The 20,492-nt window shown below is 34.8% G+C and overlaps 3 protein-coding genes across 7 annotated transcripts in view; 2 read left to right on the top strand and 1 right to left on the bottom strand.

Annotated features, from left to right (window-relative positions):
- LOC107752176 (vitelline membrane outer layer protein 1-like) overlaps positions 1-2,175 on the top strand; it is a 9,459-nt gene extending 7,284 nt beyond the window's left edge. For both annotated transcript variants that reach the window (XM_016568068.1, XM_016568067.1), the window contains exons 3-5: positions 586-699; positions 1,660-1,841; positions 1,913-2,175. In XM_016568068.1, the coding sequence (XP_016423554.1) occupies positions 586-699; positions 1,660-1,840 (295 nt within the window). In that variant the 3' untranslated portion in view covers position 1,841; positions 1,913-2,175. The remainder of the gene's footprint in view (positions 1-585; positions 700-1,659; positions 1,842-1,912) is intronic.
- A 1,797-nt stretch (positions 2,176-3,972) lies between these two features.
- LOC107752177 (vitelline membrane outer layer protein 1 homolog) lies at positions 3,973-7,215 on the top strand. Of its 3 annotated transcripts, none has more exons than XM_016568072.1 (5): positions 3,973-4,002; positions 4,049-4,308; positions 5,936-6,072; positions 6,475-6,588; positions 6,819-7,215. In XM_016568072.1, the coding sequence occupies exons 2-5, from the start codon at positions 4,108-4,110 to the stop codon at positions 7,000-7,002; spliced, it is 636 nt and encodes a 211-aa protein (XP_016423558.1). In that variant the 5' UTR covers positions 3,973-4,002; positions 4,049-4,107; the 3' UTR covers positions 7,003-7,215. The 3 variants fall into 3 exon arrangements, with proteins under 3 accessions (XP_016423558.1, XP_016423557.1, XP_016423555.1); XM_016568071.1 differs by having other exon boundaries at positions 3,973-4,008; positions 4,055-4,308; XM_016568069.1 differs by lacking the exon at positions 3,973-4,002 and having other exon boundaries at positions 4,015-4,308.
- Positions 7,216-9,674: 2,459 nt separating this feature from the next.
- The window catches only part of wdr91 (WD repeat domain 91), a 23,857-nt gene continuing 13,039 nt past the window's right edge, over positions 9,675-20,492 (bottom strand). The window contains exons 7-17 of one of the 2 annotated variants that reach the window (XM_016568064.1): positions 20,220-20,388; positions 19,228-19,383; positions 16,084-16,262; positions 15,300-15,450; positions 13,830-13,924; positions 13,476-13,635; positions 13,287-13,395; positions 11,834-11,946; positions 11,455-11,652; positions 10,315-10,479; positions 9,675-10,281 (exon numbers count right to left, since the gene is read on the bottom strand). In XM_016568064.1, coding sequence (XP_016423550.1) covers positions 10,315-10,479; positions 11,455-11,652; positions 11,834-11,946; positions 13,287-13,395; positions 13,476-13,635; positions 13,830-13,924; positions 15,300-15,450; positions 16,084-16,262; positions 19,228-19,383; positions 20,220-20,388 — 1,495 coding nt within the window. In that variant the 3' untranslated portion in view covers positions 9,675-10,281. Of the gene's footprint in view, positions 10,480-11,454; positions 11,653-11,833; positions 11,947-13,286; positions 13,396-13,475; positions 13,636-13,829; positions 13,925-15,299; positions 15,451-16,083; positions 16,263-19,227; positions 19,384-20,219; positions 20,389-20,492 lie in introns of both variants that reach the window. The other variant, XM_016568065.1, reaches the window with a different exon arrangement.

The raw sequence follows: 20,492 nt of genomic DNA, 5'->3' as shown, positions 1-20,492 counted from the left end.
TTTAACCACAGCTGTCGTCGGTTTTTTTGTCTGGCAGTGGCAGCAGATATGCGATCAAATTTCTAATTTGAGGCTGTATTACGTCGATTCTGGCACCCAACATCACAACAAGATATTTTAAGCTCCTTATGTAGCTGAATCTGCGCGGGTTTGAAAGGGCCGCCTCCAGTTTCCTCTTTGTTTTGCTGCCTCCAGCTAGCACTGTGACGTCGCTGACCCTAGTTACCTGTGGTTGGCCTGGCCGTGCGTCACTCAGAAAACAACAGGCCAATCAGAAGAGAGGCTCATGAATATTAATTAGACAGGCCAAAATCGACCTGTTCTCAGCAGAGCTCCTGAGAAAGGAGCTGTAAAAATATATTGTGATGGTTTTTGGTACTTATACCGCAACTATATTTTCTTAAGGACATCAAAACCTAAAATAAAACTCCAGAAAGGTGTAAAATATGGGACCTTTAAAGGTTAGGAAGGGTTTCTTCATAAGCTAGATAAATAAACTAACAAATAAATAATAACTAATAAATAAAAGGTTTTTCCAAAGAACTAAAATTCTTTGAAATAATCATAAATTGCAATTTTCCACAGCTGGGGTCAGTGGACAAAAATCAAATGGTGTCCTTCTGGATTCTTGACAGCTTTTCAGCTGAGAGTCGAATCTTCCCGAGGAATTGGAGACGACACGGCCGCAAACAACATCAGGTGAACATGTGGCAGTACAAGTCATACTGTTGCTGTTTTGTGAGTCGTTGAGCGTTATCAAGGGGTAAGCAGATAAACATCAAATTTTCATTTTTGGGTGAACTATCCCTTTAATTAAAGAGGACCTATTGTGCTTTTCTCAAACATTGCTGTTTGAGCATGAAGAAGTTATAAAGCACAAAGTCTACTCCAGTTATTCTCTATATCAGTAACTCCCTCGCTGAACACCTTCATTCCAGTCCTAAGTTTTCTTCCAGAAAGGTTTTTTTTTGTGCAAATTACAGTAACGGGCATTACATTTCTGACACACGGTGTTCAGCCAATCACAGCGCACTCAGTCAGCTGGCCAATCAGAGCCCTCTGAGCTTTTCAGAAGGAGGGGCTTTGTAGAAATCAGTGCATTCCAGACCGATTTTGAAAAACAGTAAATGCTTAAAGCAGTATCACTGAATATGTGACCCTGGAGCACAAAAGCAGTCTTAAGTCGCTGGGGTATATTTGTAGCAATAGCCAAAAATACATTGCATGGCTCAAAATTATCGATTTTTCTTTTATGCCAAAAATCATTAGGATATTAAGTAAAGATCATGTTCCATGAATATATTTTGTAAATTTCCTTCCGTAAATATATCAAAACTTAATTTTTGATTAGTAATATGCATTGCTAAGAACTTCATTTGGACAACTTTAAAGGTGATTTTCTCAATATTTAGATTTTTTTTTTTTTTTGCATACATTTTGCACAGATTTTTCTGCATAAATCTCCATTTAAAAAAAATTTACCCTTATGACTGGTTTTGTGGTCCAGGGTCACATATAAGCATGGCAGGTGATCACATGACCAACAGCACAATCGTAAGTGTTCTATAAAGCGTAAATTAATAGGCTGTATATTTCTTCTTGGCCAAAGCAAACCATTCCAAAGCTTCATGTTTATCAAAATACTGCCACATTTTTCAGATTCAATTGCAGTGGAGAGTCTTTGCTGCTGGGTGACGGCACACACAGGGGCGAGTGGGGCGACTGGAGCCCATTGTGTCAGGGAAGAGGGATGTGTGGCATCATGACACGGATAGAAGAGAAGCTGAAATTTGGAGACGACACTGCTCTCAATGACGCGCGCATGTTCTGCTGCGATTAAGGTGATGCGATCGCAATCAAACACTCAGATCGTCACATACTGCAGAGCAACTGAGTTTGGTTTTTCTTTCAGGTTTAAGAGGACCACAACAAAAACAGCAAGAAGACTATGATGAGCTAACATGAACCATACCACAGTTTTGTAAGGGATCATGCACAATCAGCAGCATTATCACAAAATAAAGAACAGGATAATCAAGACCCCCAAAAATGCCAAGTTTGACTGGATTATCCTCATTATGATTTTATTTTTGGGCCAAATATCAGCATTAAAGTTTCTTTCTAAGAAACACCTTGTAGTTTCACATCCTTTAGCACATTGAGTTATAAAGTATAGAATTTTTTATACTTTATAGATTCTTTATAGTAGAAAAAGGTTCATTAGATTGAATTATTCTTCAGACTAATAAATAAATGATTCTTTTAGGAACTGTCCCCCGAAAGGTTTCCAAATGTGGAATCACTGCAAAAAAAAAATTTTAAATAAAAAAAGAGTGTAACATTAAAATGTCTTCATTTAACTTGAGATGGCACTATTGGCAAAATATTACAGTAGCCATAATCCTGAATAGAGATCTGCCAATCAGAAAAATGGAAAATGAGCTATAAGATCCAGTATCATACTGTGTATCACACACACATTTCAATCATATCACCTCCAGTATTCATCTGCATGAGATATTTGTGATCAGATCCAGATGATTGCAGCTTGCGGCTATATTTTTGATGTTATTGTTTTGAAGTTTCATCAGCTGGAAACGGAAGAACTCGAGCTGGGAAGATGAGAGTCATGTGACCTCATTGCTCTCGTATCATGAACTCGAGCTGGTGTTCAGTGTTGATTTCTGCTCACAGTATCTGTTTAATATTAATATTGAGAACTCATCAATCAAAGCTGTTTCAAAGGGCTCATGCTTTTACTGGCAATGAGCAGCATTTGAGCTGATTGTGTTAACATGCAGATCATTGACTTTAATATCCACAATCATTTTAGTTTTGAATAATGTGTCTGATTACTGGATGGAACAATAATAATGATAAACAGATTTTTTTTGTTTTTAGCGAATTGATCCGATATATATGATATATTCTTGTTTTTATGTTTTTGTTTTTTTTCAGAAGACATATTCAGCAGTCAAGAAAATACTTTATGATAGCTATTTAAATTCTCACTGTGCCCATCAGAAGAAAGACAGTCATACAGGTTTGGAACGACACGAGGGAGAATAAATGATGACTGAATTTACATTTTTAGCCAAACTGTTCCTTTAACTCTTGCTTACTTGCAAGCATTGATATTTACATCAGGAAATGTCAGTAAACCTGTAAGCAAATGCCCGGCATTTATTTTATAAATATTTCTGTCTGAATCATTAAAGATATAAAATCAAACAAGCAACTCAGTATTTTAGAGGCATATTACCAAGTAAAACACTTTGTATGGTCACTCACGGTCAAACATAGGCCTGCAGGTATTTTTGTTGGATCAGTGTTTGTATATTTGCAGGTTATTGATGTCTTGGGCCACTGATCAGTTTATATTTACTTTGATAACGTTTTGGAGCGAGGTTCTATTTGCTGTGCTGGTTGGACTTGGATCCAGCTGTTGGTGGAGGGTCAATGTCCAACACTGAGCTCTGTGACGAACCGGCAAACACACACACACACACTCATACACACACTCTCTCACACACACACACACTCTCTCTCACACACACACTCTCTCACACACACACACACTCACTCACACACACACACACACACTCTCACACACACACTCATACACACACTCTCTCACACACACACACACTCTCTCACACACGCACTCTCACACACACACTCTCACACACACACTCATACACACACTCTCTCACACACACACACACTCTCTCACACACGCACTCTCACACACACACTCTCACACACACACTCATACACACACTCTCTCACACACACACACACTCTCTCACACACGCACTCTCACACACACACTCTCACACACACACTCATACACACACTCTCTCACACACACACACACTCTCTCACACACGCACTCTCACACACACACTCTCACACACACACTCATACACACACTCTCTCACACACACACACACTCACTCACACACACACACTCACTCACACAAACACACACACACTCTCTCTCACACACACACTCTCTCACACACGCACTCTCACACACACTCACTCACACACACACACACATCTGTTCCGATCTCCAGCAGGAGACATAAAGACGGCTCTCAAACCATGTACAAGTTGATTTCTCTGACGTTGATTTCACTGCTGGCTGTTTTCGGGCCGTATGTGATCGCAGGAGGACGCTTTGAGCGAACCATCAGCAGACCTTTCAGATCTTTGCTGAGGGTCCATAACGGGATGAGATGGGGCTCGTGGGGTCAGAAGGAAATGTGTCCGACTGGAATGTATGCCACAGGCTTTAGTCTTAAGGTGAGTGACTATCACCAGTATACAGTAGTGTGAAGTTCAGTGGCTCCACATAAAATCAAAACTGACTATTTACTTTCGTAATTCATGTTCCTGATCTTATTATGAATGATTAGTCTGGTTATAAGTGATTATTGTGAAGTTATGTTTTTGCAATCTAAGTCATGCAGACTATAGTTAATGTTAATGTTAACCTATAGTAAATTCTACAGTTGCACACGGTATGATATTATTATAATATGTGACCCTGGAGCACAAAACCAGTCATAAGGGTCAAATTTCTCGAAATTGAGATGTATACATCATCTGAAAGCTGAATAAATAAGCTTTCCATTGATGTATGGTTTGTTAGGATCGGACAATATTTGGTCGAGATACAACTATTTGAAAATCTGGAATCTGAGGGTGCAAAAAATCTAAATATTGAGAAAATCATGTTTAAAGTTGTCCAAATGAAGTTCTTAGCAATGCATATTACTAATCAAAAATTAAGTTTTGATATATTTACGGTAGGAAATTTACAAAATATCTTCATGGAACATGATCTTTACTTAATATTCTAATGATTTTTGGAATCTGAGGGTGCAAAACATCTAAATATTGAGAAAATCATGTTTAAAGTTGTCCAAATGAAGTTCTTAGCAATGCATATTACTAATCAATAATTAAGTTTTGATATATTTACAGTAGGAAATTTACAAAATATTTTAATAGAACACGATCTTTACTTAATATCCTAATGATTTTTGGCATTTAAAAAAAAAGGATAATTTTGACCCATACAATGTATTGTTGGCTATTGCTACAAATATACCTCAGCGACTTAAGACTGCTTTTGTGCTCCAGGCTCACATATGTATTATGGCATGTGTGCGATATGATCAAAATTTTAATCATGGCTCTGATACACAGCATCTAATAGTAATTAGGACAACAAAATATCAGGCCAGATATTTGCACACCAGAAATTTTAGATCTTTTACTCGAAGAAATTTTTTTTTTTAATTTCTTCTTTTTATATTTTGCTACATTTGAACCTTTTTCTTGCCATGAAAATAGCCATCGTAGCTTTATAAAGAAACAAACACCAAAATGTCATAAACTAAAACTAAACACATAGATTTCATAATCCTCAATATCTAAACTTCACGTACAGTATATCCAATACATACAGTATGCTCACATAAACAATATATCAAAACCCAACTAGCTGATTATTTATATGTATAAAACACCACATGTAAAATATCATATTATCATATATATGGTGTTATGGTATTTATATTTTTATTTAGTTTTTATTCTTATATTTTCAATTTTAACTTTATATTACGTTCTAGTAAATTTGTTTTGTATTTTTGTCAGTTTATTAGTTTATGTCTATTTAGATTTTAATATTTATTATTTTAATTTTGGTTTAGATATTTCTACTTTTTGTCATTTTAATACTTCAGCTTAAAATAAATGAAAATGAGAAATATTTACTGCAAGAATTTTTTTTTTTTAAATTGAGTTGATTTCAGTCGATGTATTTTTTTATAGTAGTTTTTGTTTAATAATAATGAACCTGCTCAGTGTGACTATAAAGCATTAAGTTATTAGTACAGCACATGCTGTTGTTTTTCTGAAGGTGGCAGATATGTGGGAATCTCTGCTGGTTGGTGATAACACAGCGCTCAATGGGATTCGTCTTCACTGCATCAACCCGTCTAAAAGCTCATCGGGCCCGTACGAGGACTACGCCACAGTTCAGTCCGATGTAGGAAGGTGAAGAGCTTGAACTGGACGTAATACAGAGGCTCTGTTCCAAAACCTAGTGAGCTGCCTATATAGAGAGCATCTTATGAAGGATTTGCTGCCTACACTCTAAAAAATGCTGGGTTGTTTCAACCCAACTTTGGGTCAAATATGGACTAACCCAACCGTTGGGTTAAATTTTTACATTAAATTTTTAACCCAAAAGTTGGGTTAGTCCATATTTGACCCAAAGTTGGGTTGAAACAACCCAGCATTTTTTAGAGTGTATGTAGACAATAGAATGCAGAATTCTATGTTTGGGAACAGAGCTGCTATCATCAGAGTTTTTAGCTATTCAAGCTGGATTTTTTATTTAACTAACAAATAACTGGTTATACCACCAACGTGTTCCTTATCACGTTCTTTCCTCAGCTGGGGAAAATGGTCAGATATCAAATGGTGCTCGAGTGGATTTCTGACATCTTTTCAGCTGAGAGTGGAACCCTACAAAGGGATCATGGACGACACGGCCGCAAACAACATCAGGTGATGAACTTGTGACAACCGGTTTTCCTAAAGCAGCAGGATTGCTGAATGTCGTTTTCACAGCGTCCCATAACAAGCTGTACAAACACGCCACTGCATGAGGCTCATCTGACATGGATATGAAGTGACCAGGTCAAGCGTCCAGAGTTATTTAACGCCAAGAGCTGGACAGTTGGACTCATAGGCTAGTTCTGGTTGTGATCATTGTATTGTCCCATCTGAATTTCTAGGTTTAACTGCAGTGGAAATGCGGAAATGCTGCAGGGATCTGGGATGTCGTGGGGCGAATGGGGCGACTGGAGCGAGACGTGTGGAGGAAAAGGAATCTGTGGCATCGAGACGATGGTGGAGCAGCCGAAGGGAGTCGGAGACGACACGGCCCTCAACGACATGCGCATGTACTGCTGTGATTGAACTGATTGGTTGTTTCAGAAACAAATCATATGGTGGAATTTTTTTAATACATCATAAGTAAATATATCTTCACTATTGTAGCATATTAACTAAGTTTTCTATTTTAAGTTGGGAACATTTGATTCAATTTGCTGATTTAGTACTTATTTTTAAGATCTTAAATGCACTGTAAAAAATGACCGTGAATTTAACGGTAAAAGACTGTAAAAATGCTACAGTAAAAACCTGTTAAAAGGTTAACGGTAAATTCCCCTACTATATACGGTGACTGTGTTGGACATTACATGTATTGGACATTAATTTTATGGTAGTATACCATTTTTGGAAGTGAAAAAGACTATAATTTACAGTGAATAACCGTAAATTGACATTCCCAGAATTCCCTGCGTTACATTTCAAATTTGATGTTTTTTTGTTGAAATAACTATGTTTCTTCTTAGTTTTTTCTTATCCGTTTTGTATATTAGGGTTGTGTGTTACTTCAATATGTTGGTATATTAACATTATATCAGTTAATGAAAATATGGTATTTCACTGTAAATTTAAGTTAAAACCGTAAAACCTAAAACGTTGCTACCGTATTTTTTACAATTTTTAAATTTTACAGAATTTTTTTTACAGTGTGGTTTTGCTCCACCTGTTTTTAAGGATTACATTGATCAGATAACAGGACGGTATACTCGTGCCGGTATTAGAGGTGATTGTAATGTGCCATTAAGAAAAACTACCTTTGGTCAATTATCTTTGCTTTTAGAGGAACACATGAGTGGAATAGACTCCCAGTAGAGCTGAAAGAATTAAAACAATTAACAGGACACTGTGGTTTCTCGAAAAAGCTGAAAATATGGTTATTGGCCCATCAAAATTGTGATCATTTATAGTGGTTTATGGATATGGTATGGTAGTCTGTAATTTTGTGTTTCCATATAAGTCCTTGTTTTTAATTTGGTGTATTAATATTCTGTTTATATTTTCTTCCTGTCCTTAACATCAACCTGCCAAAAGGGACTGCGGATGAAAATTAGCCAGTGTTGGCTAAATCTGGCGCATTTTACATATTTATGTACTATTAATGGGCATTGTCCCTGATTAAATAAATAAATAAAAAAATGAAATGAAAGTGGCGCTTGACTAGTTTTGGGCAGAATTAATTGAGCAGATCTAAGAGAGATTTTTTTTCTTTTCATATTTAATGGACAACGAAAATAACAATGCCATCTAAAATTAAAAGATCTTGAACAAACCATGTTTTCCTCGGGTATATGTTATAAGACAAGTTTCATAGTTGTCAATTTCTATTAAGTTACTTCATGTGCATGATTCTGTGAATGGATATCATTAAAAAGGTGAATGATGACTGTCTCTTCATGGGTCAATTCTTACCTGGGTTAACTTAGAGAGATCAAAATAAATCACTCAAAATAAGTAAATAAATAAAATAAAAATAGTTTTTTAACAAATTTTTACTCACCCCGATATCGTAGGTTTTTAAATAGGCCTAATGCTTTGGTCAGAATTAATTGGGCAGATCTAAGAGTTTTTTTTTTTTATAAAATAATATTTTCCATTCATGTGTTATGGAAAACAAAGAGAACAGCAACAACATCTACTATTAAAAGATCCTGAACTTACTGAAAAATGTACTTGTGTTTTCCTCGTTTGTTAATAGAAGAGTTTTGTGACTAGTTGTCAATCAAGGAAATGCATTTCTATGAAGTTGTTTTAAGTGATTCTGTGAATAGATATCATTAAAAAGATGAATGTTTAAGTATTTATTGAGTGTCTCTTCATGGGTCAGTTCGTAGGAATTTTCTTCAGTATAACTGAAGCCTATAAAATCCATTCATTTTTTACTCACGTTGCTGCTGTTCTAAAGCTGTATGACCTTTTCTTTTTCCGAACACTTAAAGATGTGTTTGCTCGTCTTGATCACATAATGGCAGTGAACTTTAAAGAAAGGATGCAAACGTCTTATAAAATACTCGTTTGCGACTCCTGCCCTAAGGCATTGGTTCTCTGAGGTAAACACGTCCGTTACAGCTGTCTCCTGTCAGAATGACAGTTTACAGATTTGACCGCGAGAACTGATTTCAAAAATTTGGCGCGAATTTGGCTCGGCGCGAACGGCCGCTCTCATGAACTCAAACAGAAGCGCAACGGTCGAAATCAAGTTTTTCGCTAAATAATAAATGACATTTCGGTTTGTTTTTACCAGCTAGTAAAGCTTGAAAAGATGGCCACACTTCACTGCCATTAGAACAAACTCGATTAAGACGTTTTTAATTTCTCTCGTGTTCAGAAAACGAAAGGTCATACAGCTATAGAACAACACCATGGTAAGTAATTACTGATGTATGTGTGTGTGTGTGTTTTATCCCTTTCAATTACCAATAATCAAACTACTTTTCCCTCAGATTGTAAAACTGAACCATGAATGCACTTACAATGGAAAATGTTAACACTTGAGAGTTGAAACTGATAGAATTACTAACCAATCCTGTTTAATCAAATCTCTAATCATGACTAGATAATAAAAAAAAAAAACAGTAAACCTGGTTTAATATCTACACATGGATACCATGATATAGGACATTACATAACTATCTGTAACTGCTTACATGAGTAAATAACACACATTTATACTGAATCATTCATCTAAGTGGTTATTTTTGCTTTAAAACCATTTTAAGAGACTTGTAATTCTATTGCTGTGAATATATTTCAAATTCATTTGTTTGTCGTTGTATTTGTAATTAAATCACAAAAGCACACTTTAAATGAAGCACAGGATTTTGTTTGATCATGTTTTTTAATGCACAACAGGATGCAAAAAAAAATTATAATTTGTTTAAACATCATTCAAATGCTTTATTACTTGGTTAAGTTGCATTTTATGGTTCCATAAGTAAGAAATAAACACCATCTTAGAAGGACAGAAACATTAATGTGAAGCTAATGCCCTTCCTCACTGACCTGACTGAACAATTGTTCATTTGTTCTTTTCTCAAGTAACATTTCTCCACATATTCTCAGACATCACTAACTCGCAAAGAAACATAAATGCTTTATGAAAAATATAATACGTCATCACTCTCTGGATCTATATGGTCTGTTATATCATTCAGTGAAAATGTAGATTTGTGGTCTTTAAATCAGTAACATTGTTTTGATATTCTAATGGTCACCTATCAGGGATGATTGGTTCATAAGACATCACGTGATTTAAACGTTAGCAGAGATTCTGCTTCAGTCATCATCATCCTCACTGGCTCTAAATGCACGTTTCAGATCCGCTGTACTTGCTTTGTGAGCTCAGGGTTTCTGAGCGAGCAGCGTGCTGAGTTTGATCTTGCCGTCCATAGACGCGGTGAGGCAGGTGCCGCAGTCCATCGCTGAGCACCAATCAACCGTCACGACGGGCGCTTTATGACCGCCAAGAGACAAGACGCTTTCCAGACCCGCGTCCGCCTTATTCAACTAGAAAAGAGAAGAGCAGATATTAGGCTAGGTCCATAACATTAAAACTAAATCCACGAATAAACATTCCTGATACTTGAGCTAAAATAAATAAATAAAATATATTTAAAAAAAACAACATTTTATTTCAGCTATAGTTGCCAAGGCAGCATTTCTCATTTTTGTTTAGTTTAAGCTTAAGTACTCAAATAACTAAAATTAAAATAATAATTTGAAATAATACTTAATAAAAACTATACATATTAAAAACTAATAAAATGAGAACAACACAAAAACATAAAACTAAATAATTAAAATAAATAACTGAAATAAAATAAAATATAAAAAATTTAACTTTTTTATTATTGCAACTTATTTTATTTCAGCTAGTTGCGAAAGTAGCATTTCTCACTTTTTGTTTAGTTTAAGTCGAAAAATAAATTCGAAAATTAAATAAATTCGAAAATTAAAACTGTAATAAATTTTTTTTTTTAAATATAGAAACATTTAAAGAAACTAATCAAAATGAGAAAATCAATAAAATTACTAAAACTAAAAAAATACATTTTAACTGTTAATAACTGTTGAATAAAGCAAATGTAAACTGGAATAAAATATAAAAAACTTAAACTAAACAAAAATGAAAAATGCTGCCCTTACAACTAGCTGAAATAAAATAAGTTGAAGTATTAAAATAACTAAAACTAAATAAAATCTGTATAGACACATTAAAAAAATAATAAAAATTATACAAAAAATACTAAAACTTTAAAATTAAAATGTAAAAGGGAAGACAAAAATAAAAACTAGTTCAAAATATTAATAAAAACTATATAAGTATACCAATGACAGTAAAATAACACTCGTTCATAATGACAGAAACAGCAACATACTAGCGATGAAACCAAAAAACAAACAAACAAAAAAAACAACCAATTCCTCAATGAACTAGACTCACCTGACAGGTGTGAGTGTATGTTAAATGTGTTTTTTTACCCGGTAGATATTTCCTCCATTGCTGGAGCAGGTGAGAACATGTTGGCCCTCAGAGTCGAAAGCGAAGAGTCGACCGCGTGGAACCTGAACCTGTTTATAGCCGCTGTAACCCGACAGGACAAACGGCCCCACGGCATCCTGGGATAGCGAGTACTCCGACTGTTTCACGCCACAGCGGTGGATATTCCACTGCACAAACTGACAACAAACACAATATTACTAATTACTTAACACATAACTTAAAAGATATTGAACTGATACAGGGAACTGAATCAAACTTCTCAACTAGAACACCATTTTTGCTGCTGAAGTTTAAATCAGAGACGCTATTAAAACACGAGTGGCGTAGAAAGCAATACAGCATAGAGATTCGCATCACCTTCCCGTCCTCGCCGATGCTGAAGACGGTATTCTCATCGTAGCTGAACTCCACGCTGTACACTTCACCATCATGAGCCTTCCAGCTCAACGCGCTCTCATAGCGCTGCATGTCTGCAGAGAAACACAGCAGAAACAAACACTTCAACATCAAAATTAAATGCGAGCAACATGGGGTTTAAAAGATTATTAATATTCAGTAATGTTATCGATTTAACTGCACTGACACTACTGGATGAGAACAAAATTGAACTAAATAATGACACTATTGTCTTATGTAGAGCTTGACACTGTTAGTGAACTGAACTGAATCAACACTGAACTAAACTGAGCTGGAAAATGGATCTATTGTCTTCCGTAGAGCTGCTTTAGCTGAAATGTTATTAATTGAATCAATATTTAACTAAATTGAGCTGAATAATTAAATTATTGTCACCTGTAGAGCCGCTTTACAGCTGAAATTGAATTTGTTTCATAATTGATGAACTCTGGAACATCGACACTGTTATTGAACTGAACTGAATTAATGCTGAACTAAATTGAATCAGCATTGAACTAAATTGAATCAACAGTGCACTAAATTGATATGAATGATGACATTATTTTCTTTTGTAAAGCTACTTTAGAACTGAATCGAACTTATTTTATAAATGATTAACTTTGCAGCATTGACACTGATATTGAACTGAACTGAATCAACATTGAACTGAATTGATTTAAATAATGACACTATTTTCTTTTGTAAAGCTACTTTGGTACTGAATCGAACTTATTTTATAAATGAACTTTGCAAAATTGACACTGATATTGAACTGAACTGAATCAACATTGAACTGAATTGATTTAAATAATGACACTATTTTCTTTTGTAAAGCTACTTTGGTACTGAATTGAACTTATTTTATAAATGAACTTTGCAACATTGACACTGATATTGAACTGAACTGAACTGAATCAATGCTGAACTAAATTGAATCAGCACTGAACTAAATTGAATCAGCACTGCACTAAATTGATCTGAATAATGACAACATTTTCTTTTGTATGGCTCCTTTAGAACTGAATTGAACTTATTTTATAAATGATGAACTTTGCAACATTGACAGTGACATTGAACTGAACTGAATCAACATTGAACTGAATTGATCTGAATAATGACACTATTTTCTTTTGTAAAGCTACTTTGGTACTGAATCGAACTTATTTTATAAATGTACTTTGCAACATTGACACTGATATTGAACTGAACTGAATCACTGAACTGAATCAACATTGAACTGAATTGATCTGAATAATGACACTATTGTCTTCTGTAGAGCTTAACAGCTGAAATTTGGTTTATAATTGATGAAATTTAAAATAGTAACACTGCTTAGTTTTGTATAAAGCGCTAAAGGAATACATGCGACTAAATCTGAATCTCAGCTGAACCGTCACCATGATAACTTTCTTACCGAACAGTCGTATCATCCCGTCTGCGGCTCCGGTCACCAGCAGGTTTCCGTTGTGGTTAAACGCCGTGCAGTTTATGGCAACCGGACCCGGCTCCAGCGCAAACTGTAGCTGAATGCAACAAGACAAACATCATTACAGTGAGTTTTCAGTCAATACATTTCTGTATGGGTGCCGTTTGGCTTCAGTACCTGCTGTTTGACGGTCTTGGTGTCCCACAGCAGCAGCTGTCCGGATACAGGAGCCGAAACTCGTGCTTCGCCCTCCATCACAACACCAGATTGAGCAGCCGGAGCCGCGGCAGAGCAGACGAACGACGTTCCGCTCGGACTGCAGGCTAGCGACAGGATCCTGAACACATGCAGGAAGCTCAGAATGGAATAGGAATCTTCTGCATATATACTGTATACCGTCTACTATTTAAAAAAAAAAAAAGTGAAACAGTATGCAACAATAACTTGTAATAAGATGTATGTAAAAATTGTTTATGCATGTTTTTTTAGATGAAAATCCTGGTGCATTATGGGTAATTTGTGAGGACTCACCGTGGATGGATGTCGTCTATGGTCATCTCATACAGGCTCTTCTTAGCATCCGTGTCGTAAAGCTTTACCGTGCCGACGCCACTGCCGAGCAACAGCTATAAGACGAAAATCACCACACAAACCAATAAAACCACCAAATACTAATTAGTTATGAAAATACACAACTGTTTAAAATGGTTATTATTTGAAAAAATAATACTTTTATTCGGCAAGGATATATTAAATTGATCCAAAGTGACAGTAAAGAATTTATAATGTTGCAAAAGATTTCGATTTCAAATAAATGCTGTTCTTTTGAACTTTCTATGCATCTGTGAATCCTGAAATATAAAATGTATCACGGTTTCCACACAAATACTGGGCAACACAACTGTTTTCAACATTAATAATAATAATCAAATGTTTCTTGAGAAGCAAATCAGCATATTAGAATGATTTCTGAAGGTCATGTGACACTGAAGACTGGAGTAATGATGCTGAAAATACAGCTTTGATCACAGAAATAAATTACTGTTTAACATAGATTCAAGTCAGGGTTATTATAATTAACTAAAATTAAAAAAATTAAAAATTTAGCACTTGCAATAAAATAAAACAACAAACAAATTAGGCTAAAATGAATGACTAAAAATCAATACAAACTATAGAGATATTTAAAAACAAAACCTAATAATAAAAATGACAAAGTTGAACTAAAAATAAAGTATAAGCAGAAAATAAAAAAATTAATTCAAAATATTAAAGGGGTCATATGATGCTGCTAAAAAGAACTTCGCTTTCACAACGAAGCACACAGCGTCTTCACGACATGGCTGCAGCGTCAACAATACTACAGCGAGAATAAAAGTTACGCCTTCTTTCTTTGCGTGAACATTTGGGCGGTGTTATGCAAATCTTCCCACATAGTGTGGTAGATATGTGGGGGCGTGTTCGAACGAGCCGTTTTAGGGGGGTGTGGCTGACTCTTAACTTTTATAAAGAATATCTCTTTGGATTTGAGACTTTAGTCTTTGCAAATTTACAGAACTTCTTTATGCACCAAGAGCTTGTAACACTCCAAAGAGAAAGGAAAAAATGAAATCGCATCATATGACCCCTTTAACAAAAACTGAGTATCTCAAAGGTACTAAAATAACACTGATTCAAATAGAAAACCGCTGTTTTAGACTTTAATAATATTTCACACTATTACTGTTTTTACTGTATTTTTGATCAAATAAATGCAGCCTTGGTGAGCAGAAGAGACTTCTGTATGTAAAAAAATCTTTGCATACATAAAACATTTTTAAAAATTATCAACCCCAAACTTTTTACTAGTGTTTGATTGTTTTTTGCATTTTTACATTTCACAGCTTAAATATACAAACATGCTAAATTGCACCCCTGAAAATGCAAACGCTGATAATGTATGTGCCGTCTGAAGCTAAATCTTTTTATCTGTGTTTATTGGTGAACAGTGCCGTTATTTACCAGTCTGTCGGGTTTGGCTGCCCATTCCAGAGAGAGCAGCGGGGACTTGGACATGATAGTGGCTTTGGTTTGCATGATGGGATTGAAGGCCCAAACCTTCACCACCCCGTCCACATCCAGACTGGCCACTCTCCTGCCCGAGCAGTCCACCCTAAAAACACAATGATATGATGAACACAAATGTGACCCTGGAGCACAAAAGCAGTGTTAAGTCGCTGGGGTATATTTGTAGCAATAGCCAAAAATACATTGTATGGGTCAAAATTATAAATTTTTCTTTTATGCCAAAAATCATTAGGATATTAAGTAAAGATCATGTTCCATGAAGATATTTTGTACATTTCCTACCGTAAATATATCAAAGCTTAATTTTTGATTAGTAATATGCATTGCTAAGAACTTCATTTGGACAACTTTAAAGATGATTTTCTCAATATTTAGATTTTTTTGCACCCTCAGATTCCAGATTTTCAAATAGTTGTATCTCGGCCAAATATTGTCCTATCCTAACAAACCATACATCAATGGAAAGCGTATTTATTTAGCTTTCAGATGATGTATAAATCTCAATTTCGAAAAATTGACCCTTATGACTGATTTTGTGGTCCAGGGTCACATATGATGAAACTACGATGACCAACACCACACCACATCACATCAGAGCTCATTTACATACAGCATCCAACAGCCCGTGTAATTATAAGAGTCAGAGGAGAACAATGCTTAAGAAAAACTAAATTATGATTGTTTTTGCTGCAGGAACAGCAATATTTAATGTCCACACCTGCAGTGCATGATGGATGAGTGATGCTCTATATACTCCTCCTGACTCAGTTTAATGAAGGGCTGCTCCACTGAAGCTCCGCCCACATCACAGACTCGCGTCTGATTGGTGGAGTCTGTTTGATCAGGAAGAGCTTCGGTTTGAGTTTCTGGATCCGAATCGTTTTTCTTCTCTGAACTCTGTGAAGATCACAAACACAATAATGCATAGAAACGTTCTAGACAGACCTATCACGATGAAGTCAGTGGGATTTCAACGCGTTTAATATCCAAACTGAAATAATAGCAGTAACCTCCCACTCCCATGATGCACTGCAAATGACACAAAGTTCTTCCTACACTCCCAAACCCACTTATATATATTTGTATATATCTGAATATTTTATAATAATTTTGTTGGTAATACTTTACAATAAGTTTCCATTTGTTGACATTAGTTTACTAACAACAAAAATACTTCTGAAGCGTTTATTAATCTTAGTTAATGTTAAATTGAACATTTACTAATATATTATTATTATTATTACTAATATATTATTAAAATCAAAAGCTGTATCTGTTAATATTATTTAATGGACCTGAGCTGACATGAAATAACAATAAGCAGTTGTATTTTTATTAACATTAACAAAAATGAGTACATTAAAACATTTTCGTTAAGACAAGTTTTGTATTACAAGTGTTCTGAAATGTTATGTTTAAATATGCAAATGAGGCATTATCTAATTAAATATGCACTAATTTGCACAATGAGGCCAATATGGTAATCACATTCAGAGGACTTTTTATTTAGGTCAATTATTGTTAAAAAAGACTATATTTCAACCCAGTGTAAATAATGTTATTTCCAGAAAATAAATCAGATTATTAGATAAAGCCATGTTCAAAGTATTTGTTTGATTTTGTTGATGTATTAGAGTTAAAGGTTTTTATAGAAGGGATTTTTGATTTCTCTTTTTATCACTCCATAAATGAGAAAATACTGTCAACAGACAGAAAAAATACATTTTCGCCACGTTTTTAGGAATAAAATGTTGTAAATATAAAAAATGATGTGAATGATGTATGAACAAACCCTTCAGTAAAATCCTTCAGAATATAGAGAGGAATAAAACTGTAAGTTTTGATGCATGTAAGTGCTGCTGAAGTGGAGAAACAAACCCACAGCCTTTAAATATATGCATTTTCACCATTTTTTTAAGAATAAAATGTTGTATACATCAGTGTGAATGATATATGAACAAATCCCTCAGTAAAATCCTTCAGAATATAGAGAGGAATAAAACTGTAAGTTTTGGTGTATGTAAGTGGTGCTGAAGTGGAGAAAAAACTTTTAAAGACATGCATTGGAATTGAAATCTACCCAGGTGAAAAAAAGTACACTTCCATAATGTACTTAAAGTGCTCTATTTTCGCGCACTTAATATACAAAAAATTCTTCTTTAGTACTTCTTAAGATAATCTTAAGAACATCTAGGTGTACTCAACTGTGCTATTTTGAAATACCATGTATATGAACTAAAATGTGCTAAACAAATGTATTTAGGTACTTTGTATACAAAGATGGGTTCAAATTTACTACAAGTGGTAACTAAATACATTTGTTTAATACAGAGACAGTATGTTAAAAGCACATTTTAGTTCATATACATGGTGTCTCAAAATAGCACAGTTGAGTACACTTAGATGTTCTTAAGATTATCTTAAGAAGTACTGAAGACGAATTATTAATATATGGAGTACAAAATTAGTGCACTTTAAGTACATTATGGAAGTGTACTTTTTTTCCACCAGGGTACAGACACAGACACAATAAAATAAACACTTAAATGTGTATTTTGGATGTTTTCTTTCCACTAGTCTGAAAGAAGACATGTTATGGAAGCAAAACCTCAAAATTTAGCAGTGCATGAAAAACAAACGTGGTTTTGCCTTAAACCTGGATTTCTTTGTGGGATTAGTACTTCATTCTCTCATAAAATATCTCTAAAACACAGTCTTGTATCTTGAGTTTCAAAGAGTTTTTTTTTGTTTCAGATTAATGTTTATGTCATTTTGGGTTGTTGGTTTGGGTTATGGATCAGAATTTTTGAAATCCCTATGAAGAAAATGAATAGGAAATGTACTTCCCAAACAAAAACCAATGGATAAGTGTGTGGCTGCTGTTGCGCCAGTGTCATGTGAGGAGCAAAATGCAGAAACGCAGTGAACATGCTGGAAGAGAGTGAGAGAGACAGAGAGGCCTTTGTTCGGCGCTGTTGGATAATTTCTCGGACCTGCGGTGGGAGTTTGGAGAGCAGCTCTTTTCTCTCTTTCTCGTGGTCATGGTGCCGTCTCTGTCGGGAATGACCTGTCGCCAAATCCACCGTCGCCGTGGAAACAGTGGGCATCTTCAAGTCTTTTGCAGAAGGTGGATCTTTTGCCTTCGCAGACTGAAAAAAAAAAAAATCACAGGCAGAAAAACCATTAGATTAGCAGAAAGACACAGAAAAACAGGGTTTAAATTTAGTTTGCTAGATCAGGGGTTTTCCACAAGGAAGTGCTAGGGGTCTGTGGAAATGCTACAAGAAAAGCAATGCAAAAAAAAAAAGTAAATAATAAAAAAAGATGACAATAAAATAAAAACTTGATTAAAATAAATAAAAATACGAAAAACGCATTGTACAATAATGAGTAGAAAAAAAGATATTAAAATAAATGCGATTAAAAACAAATTTGATTAAATAAAAATTCGATTAAAATAAGTAAATAAATAATGCATCTAAGTACAGTACAATATTGAGTAGAAAAAACAATCATGTTAATTAAAATAAAATTAATTAATTAAATTAAAACTAATAAATCATAAAATATCTCTAAAACACAGTCTTGTATCTTGAGTTTCAAAGAGTTTTTTTTTGTTTCAGATTAATGTTTATGTCATTTTGGGTTGTTGGTTTGGGTTATGGATCAGAATTTTTGAAATCCCTATGAAGAAAATGAATAGGAAATGTACTTCCCAAACAAAAACCAATGGATAAGTGTGTGGCTGCTGTTGCGCCAGTGTCATGTGAGGAGCAAAATGCAGAAACGCAGTGAACATGCTGGAAGAGAGTGAGAGAGACAGAGAGGCCTTTGTTCGGCGCTGTTGGATAATTTCTCGGACCTGCGGTGGGAGTTTGGAGAGCAGCTCTTTTCTCTCTTTCTCGTGGTCATGGTGCCGTCTCTGTCGGGAATGACCTGTCGCCAAATCCACCGTCGCCGTGGAAACAGTGGGCATCTTCAAGTCTTTTGCAGAAGGTGGATCTTTTGCCTTCGCAGACTGAAAAAAAAAAAAATCACAGGCAGAAAAACCATTAGATTAGCAGAAAGACACAGAAAAACAGGGTTTAAATTTAGTTTGCTAGATCAGGGGTTTTCCACAAGGAAGTGCTAGGGGTCTGTGGAAATGCTTCAAGAAAAGCAATGCAAAAAAAATAAGTAAATAATAAAAAAAGATGACAATAAAATAAAAACTTGATTAAAATAAATAAAAATACGAAAAACGCATTGTACAATAATGAGTAGAAAGAAAGATATTAAAATAAATGCGATTAAAAACAAATTTGATTAAATAAAAATTCGATTAAAATAAGTAAATAAATAATGCATCTAAGTACAGTACAATATTGAGTAGAAAAAAAACAATCATGTTAATTAAAATAAAATAAATAAATTAAATTAAAACTAATAAATAACATGAAAAACAGTACAGTACAATGACTAGAAAAACAATAACGTAACTTAATAAATACATAATAAAAATCAAAGTAAATACAATTAAATAAAAAGCAGATTAAAATAAGTAAATAAATCAATAATACACTGACAATACAGTATAAGAATGAGTACCAAAAACAATAATGTAACTTTAAAAATATTAAATAAGTAAATAATACAATTAAATTAAAATAAATAATTAAAACATCTAATAGTAAAGTATTTTAATGAGTACAAATTAATATCCTAATGATTTTTGGCATAAAAGAAAAATTTATAATTTTGACCCATACAATGTATTTTTGGCTATTGCTACAAATATACCCCAGCGACTTAAGACTGCTTTTGTGCTCCAGGTTCACATATTATCTGAATGATGTTAAAATAAGACTGATGTACCTGTGCTGTGGCGGCGGGATCCTTCCGGCCCAGCGAGGCCTGTGTGGGTGAGGATTGGGGCCCCGGGGCCGTTTTCCCGGGGACCCATCGGCCCTGAGGGAGGAAGGTGGAGAAGAAGTTTCTGGACGGCGTGGTCATGTTGACATTCCTCTGACTGGACACGAGATCTCTGAGAGAAAACAGACGAAACATTGCTCACGTTTCTGAAAACACACACACACACGCACACACACAGACTCACACTCACACTCACACACACACACACACACACAC

The sequence above is a fragment of the Sinocyclocheilus rhinocerous genome, unplaced genomic scaffold (genome assembly GCF_001515625.1).
Source record: "Sinocyclocheilus rhinocerous isolate Xijiao unplaced genomic scaffold, SAMN03320098_v1.1 scaffold2516, whole genome shotgun sequence".
Classification (NCBI taxonomy): domain Eukaryota; kingdom Metazoa; phylum Chordata; class Actinopteri; order Cypriniformes; family Cyprinidae; genus Sinocyclocheilus; species Sinocyclocheilus rhinocerous.
The sequence above is the reverse complement of the archived record's forward strand: the minus strand, read 5'-3'. Positions and strand labels throughout refer to the sequence as shown.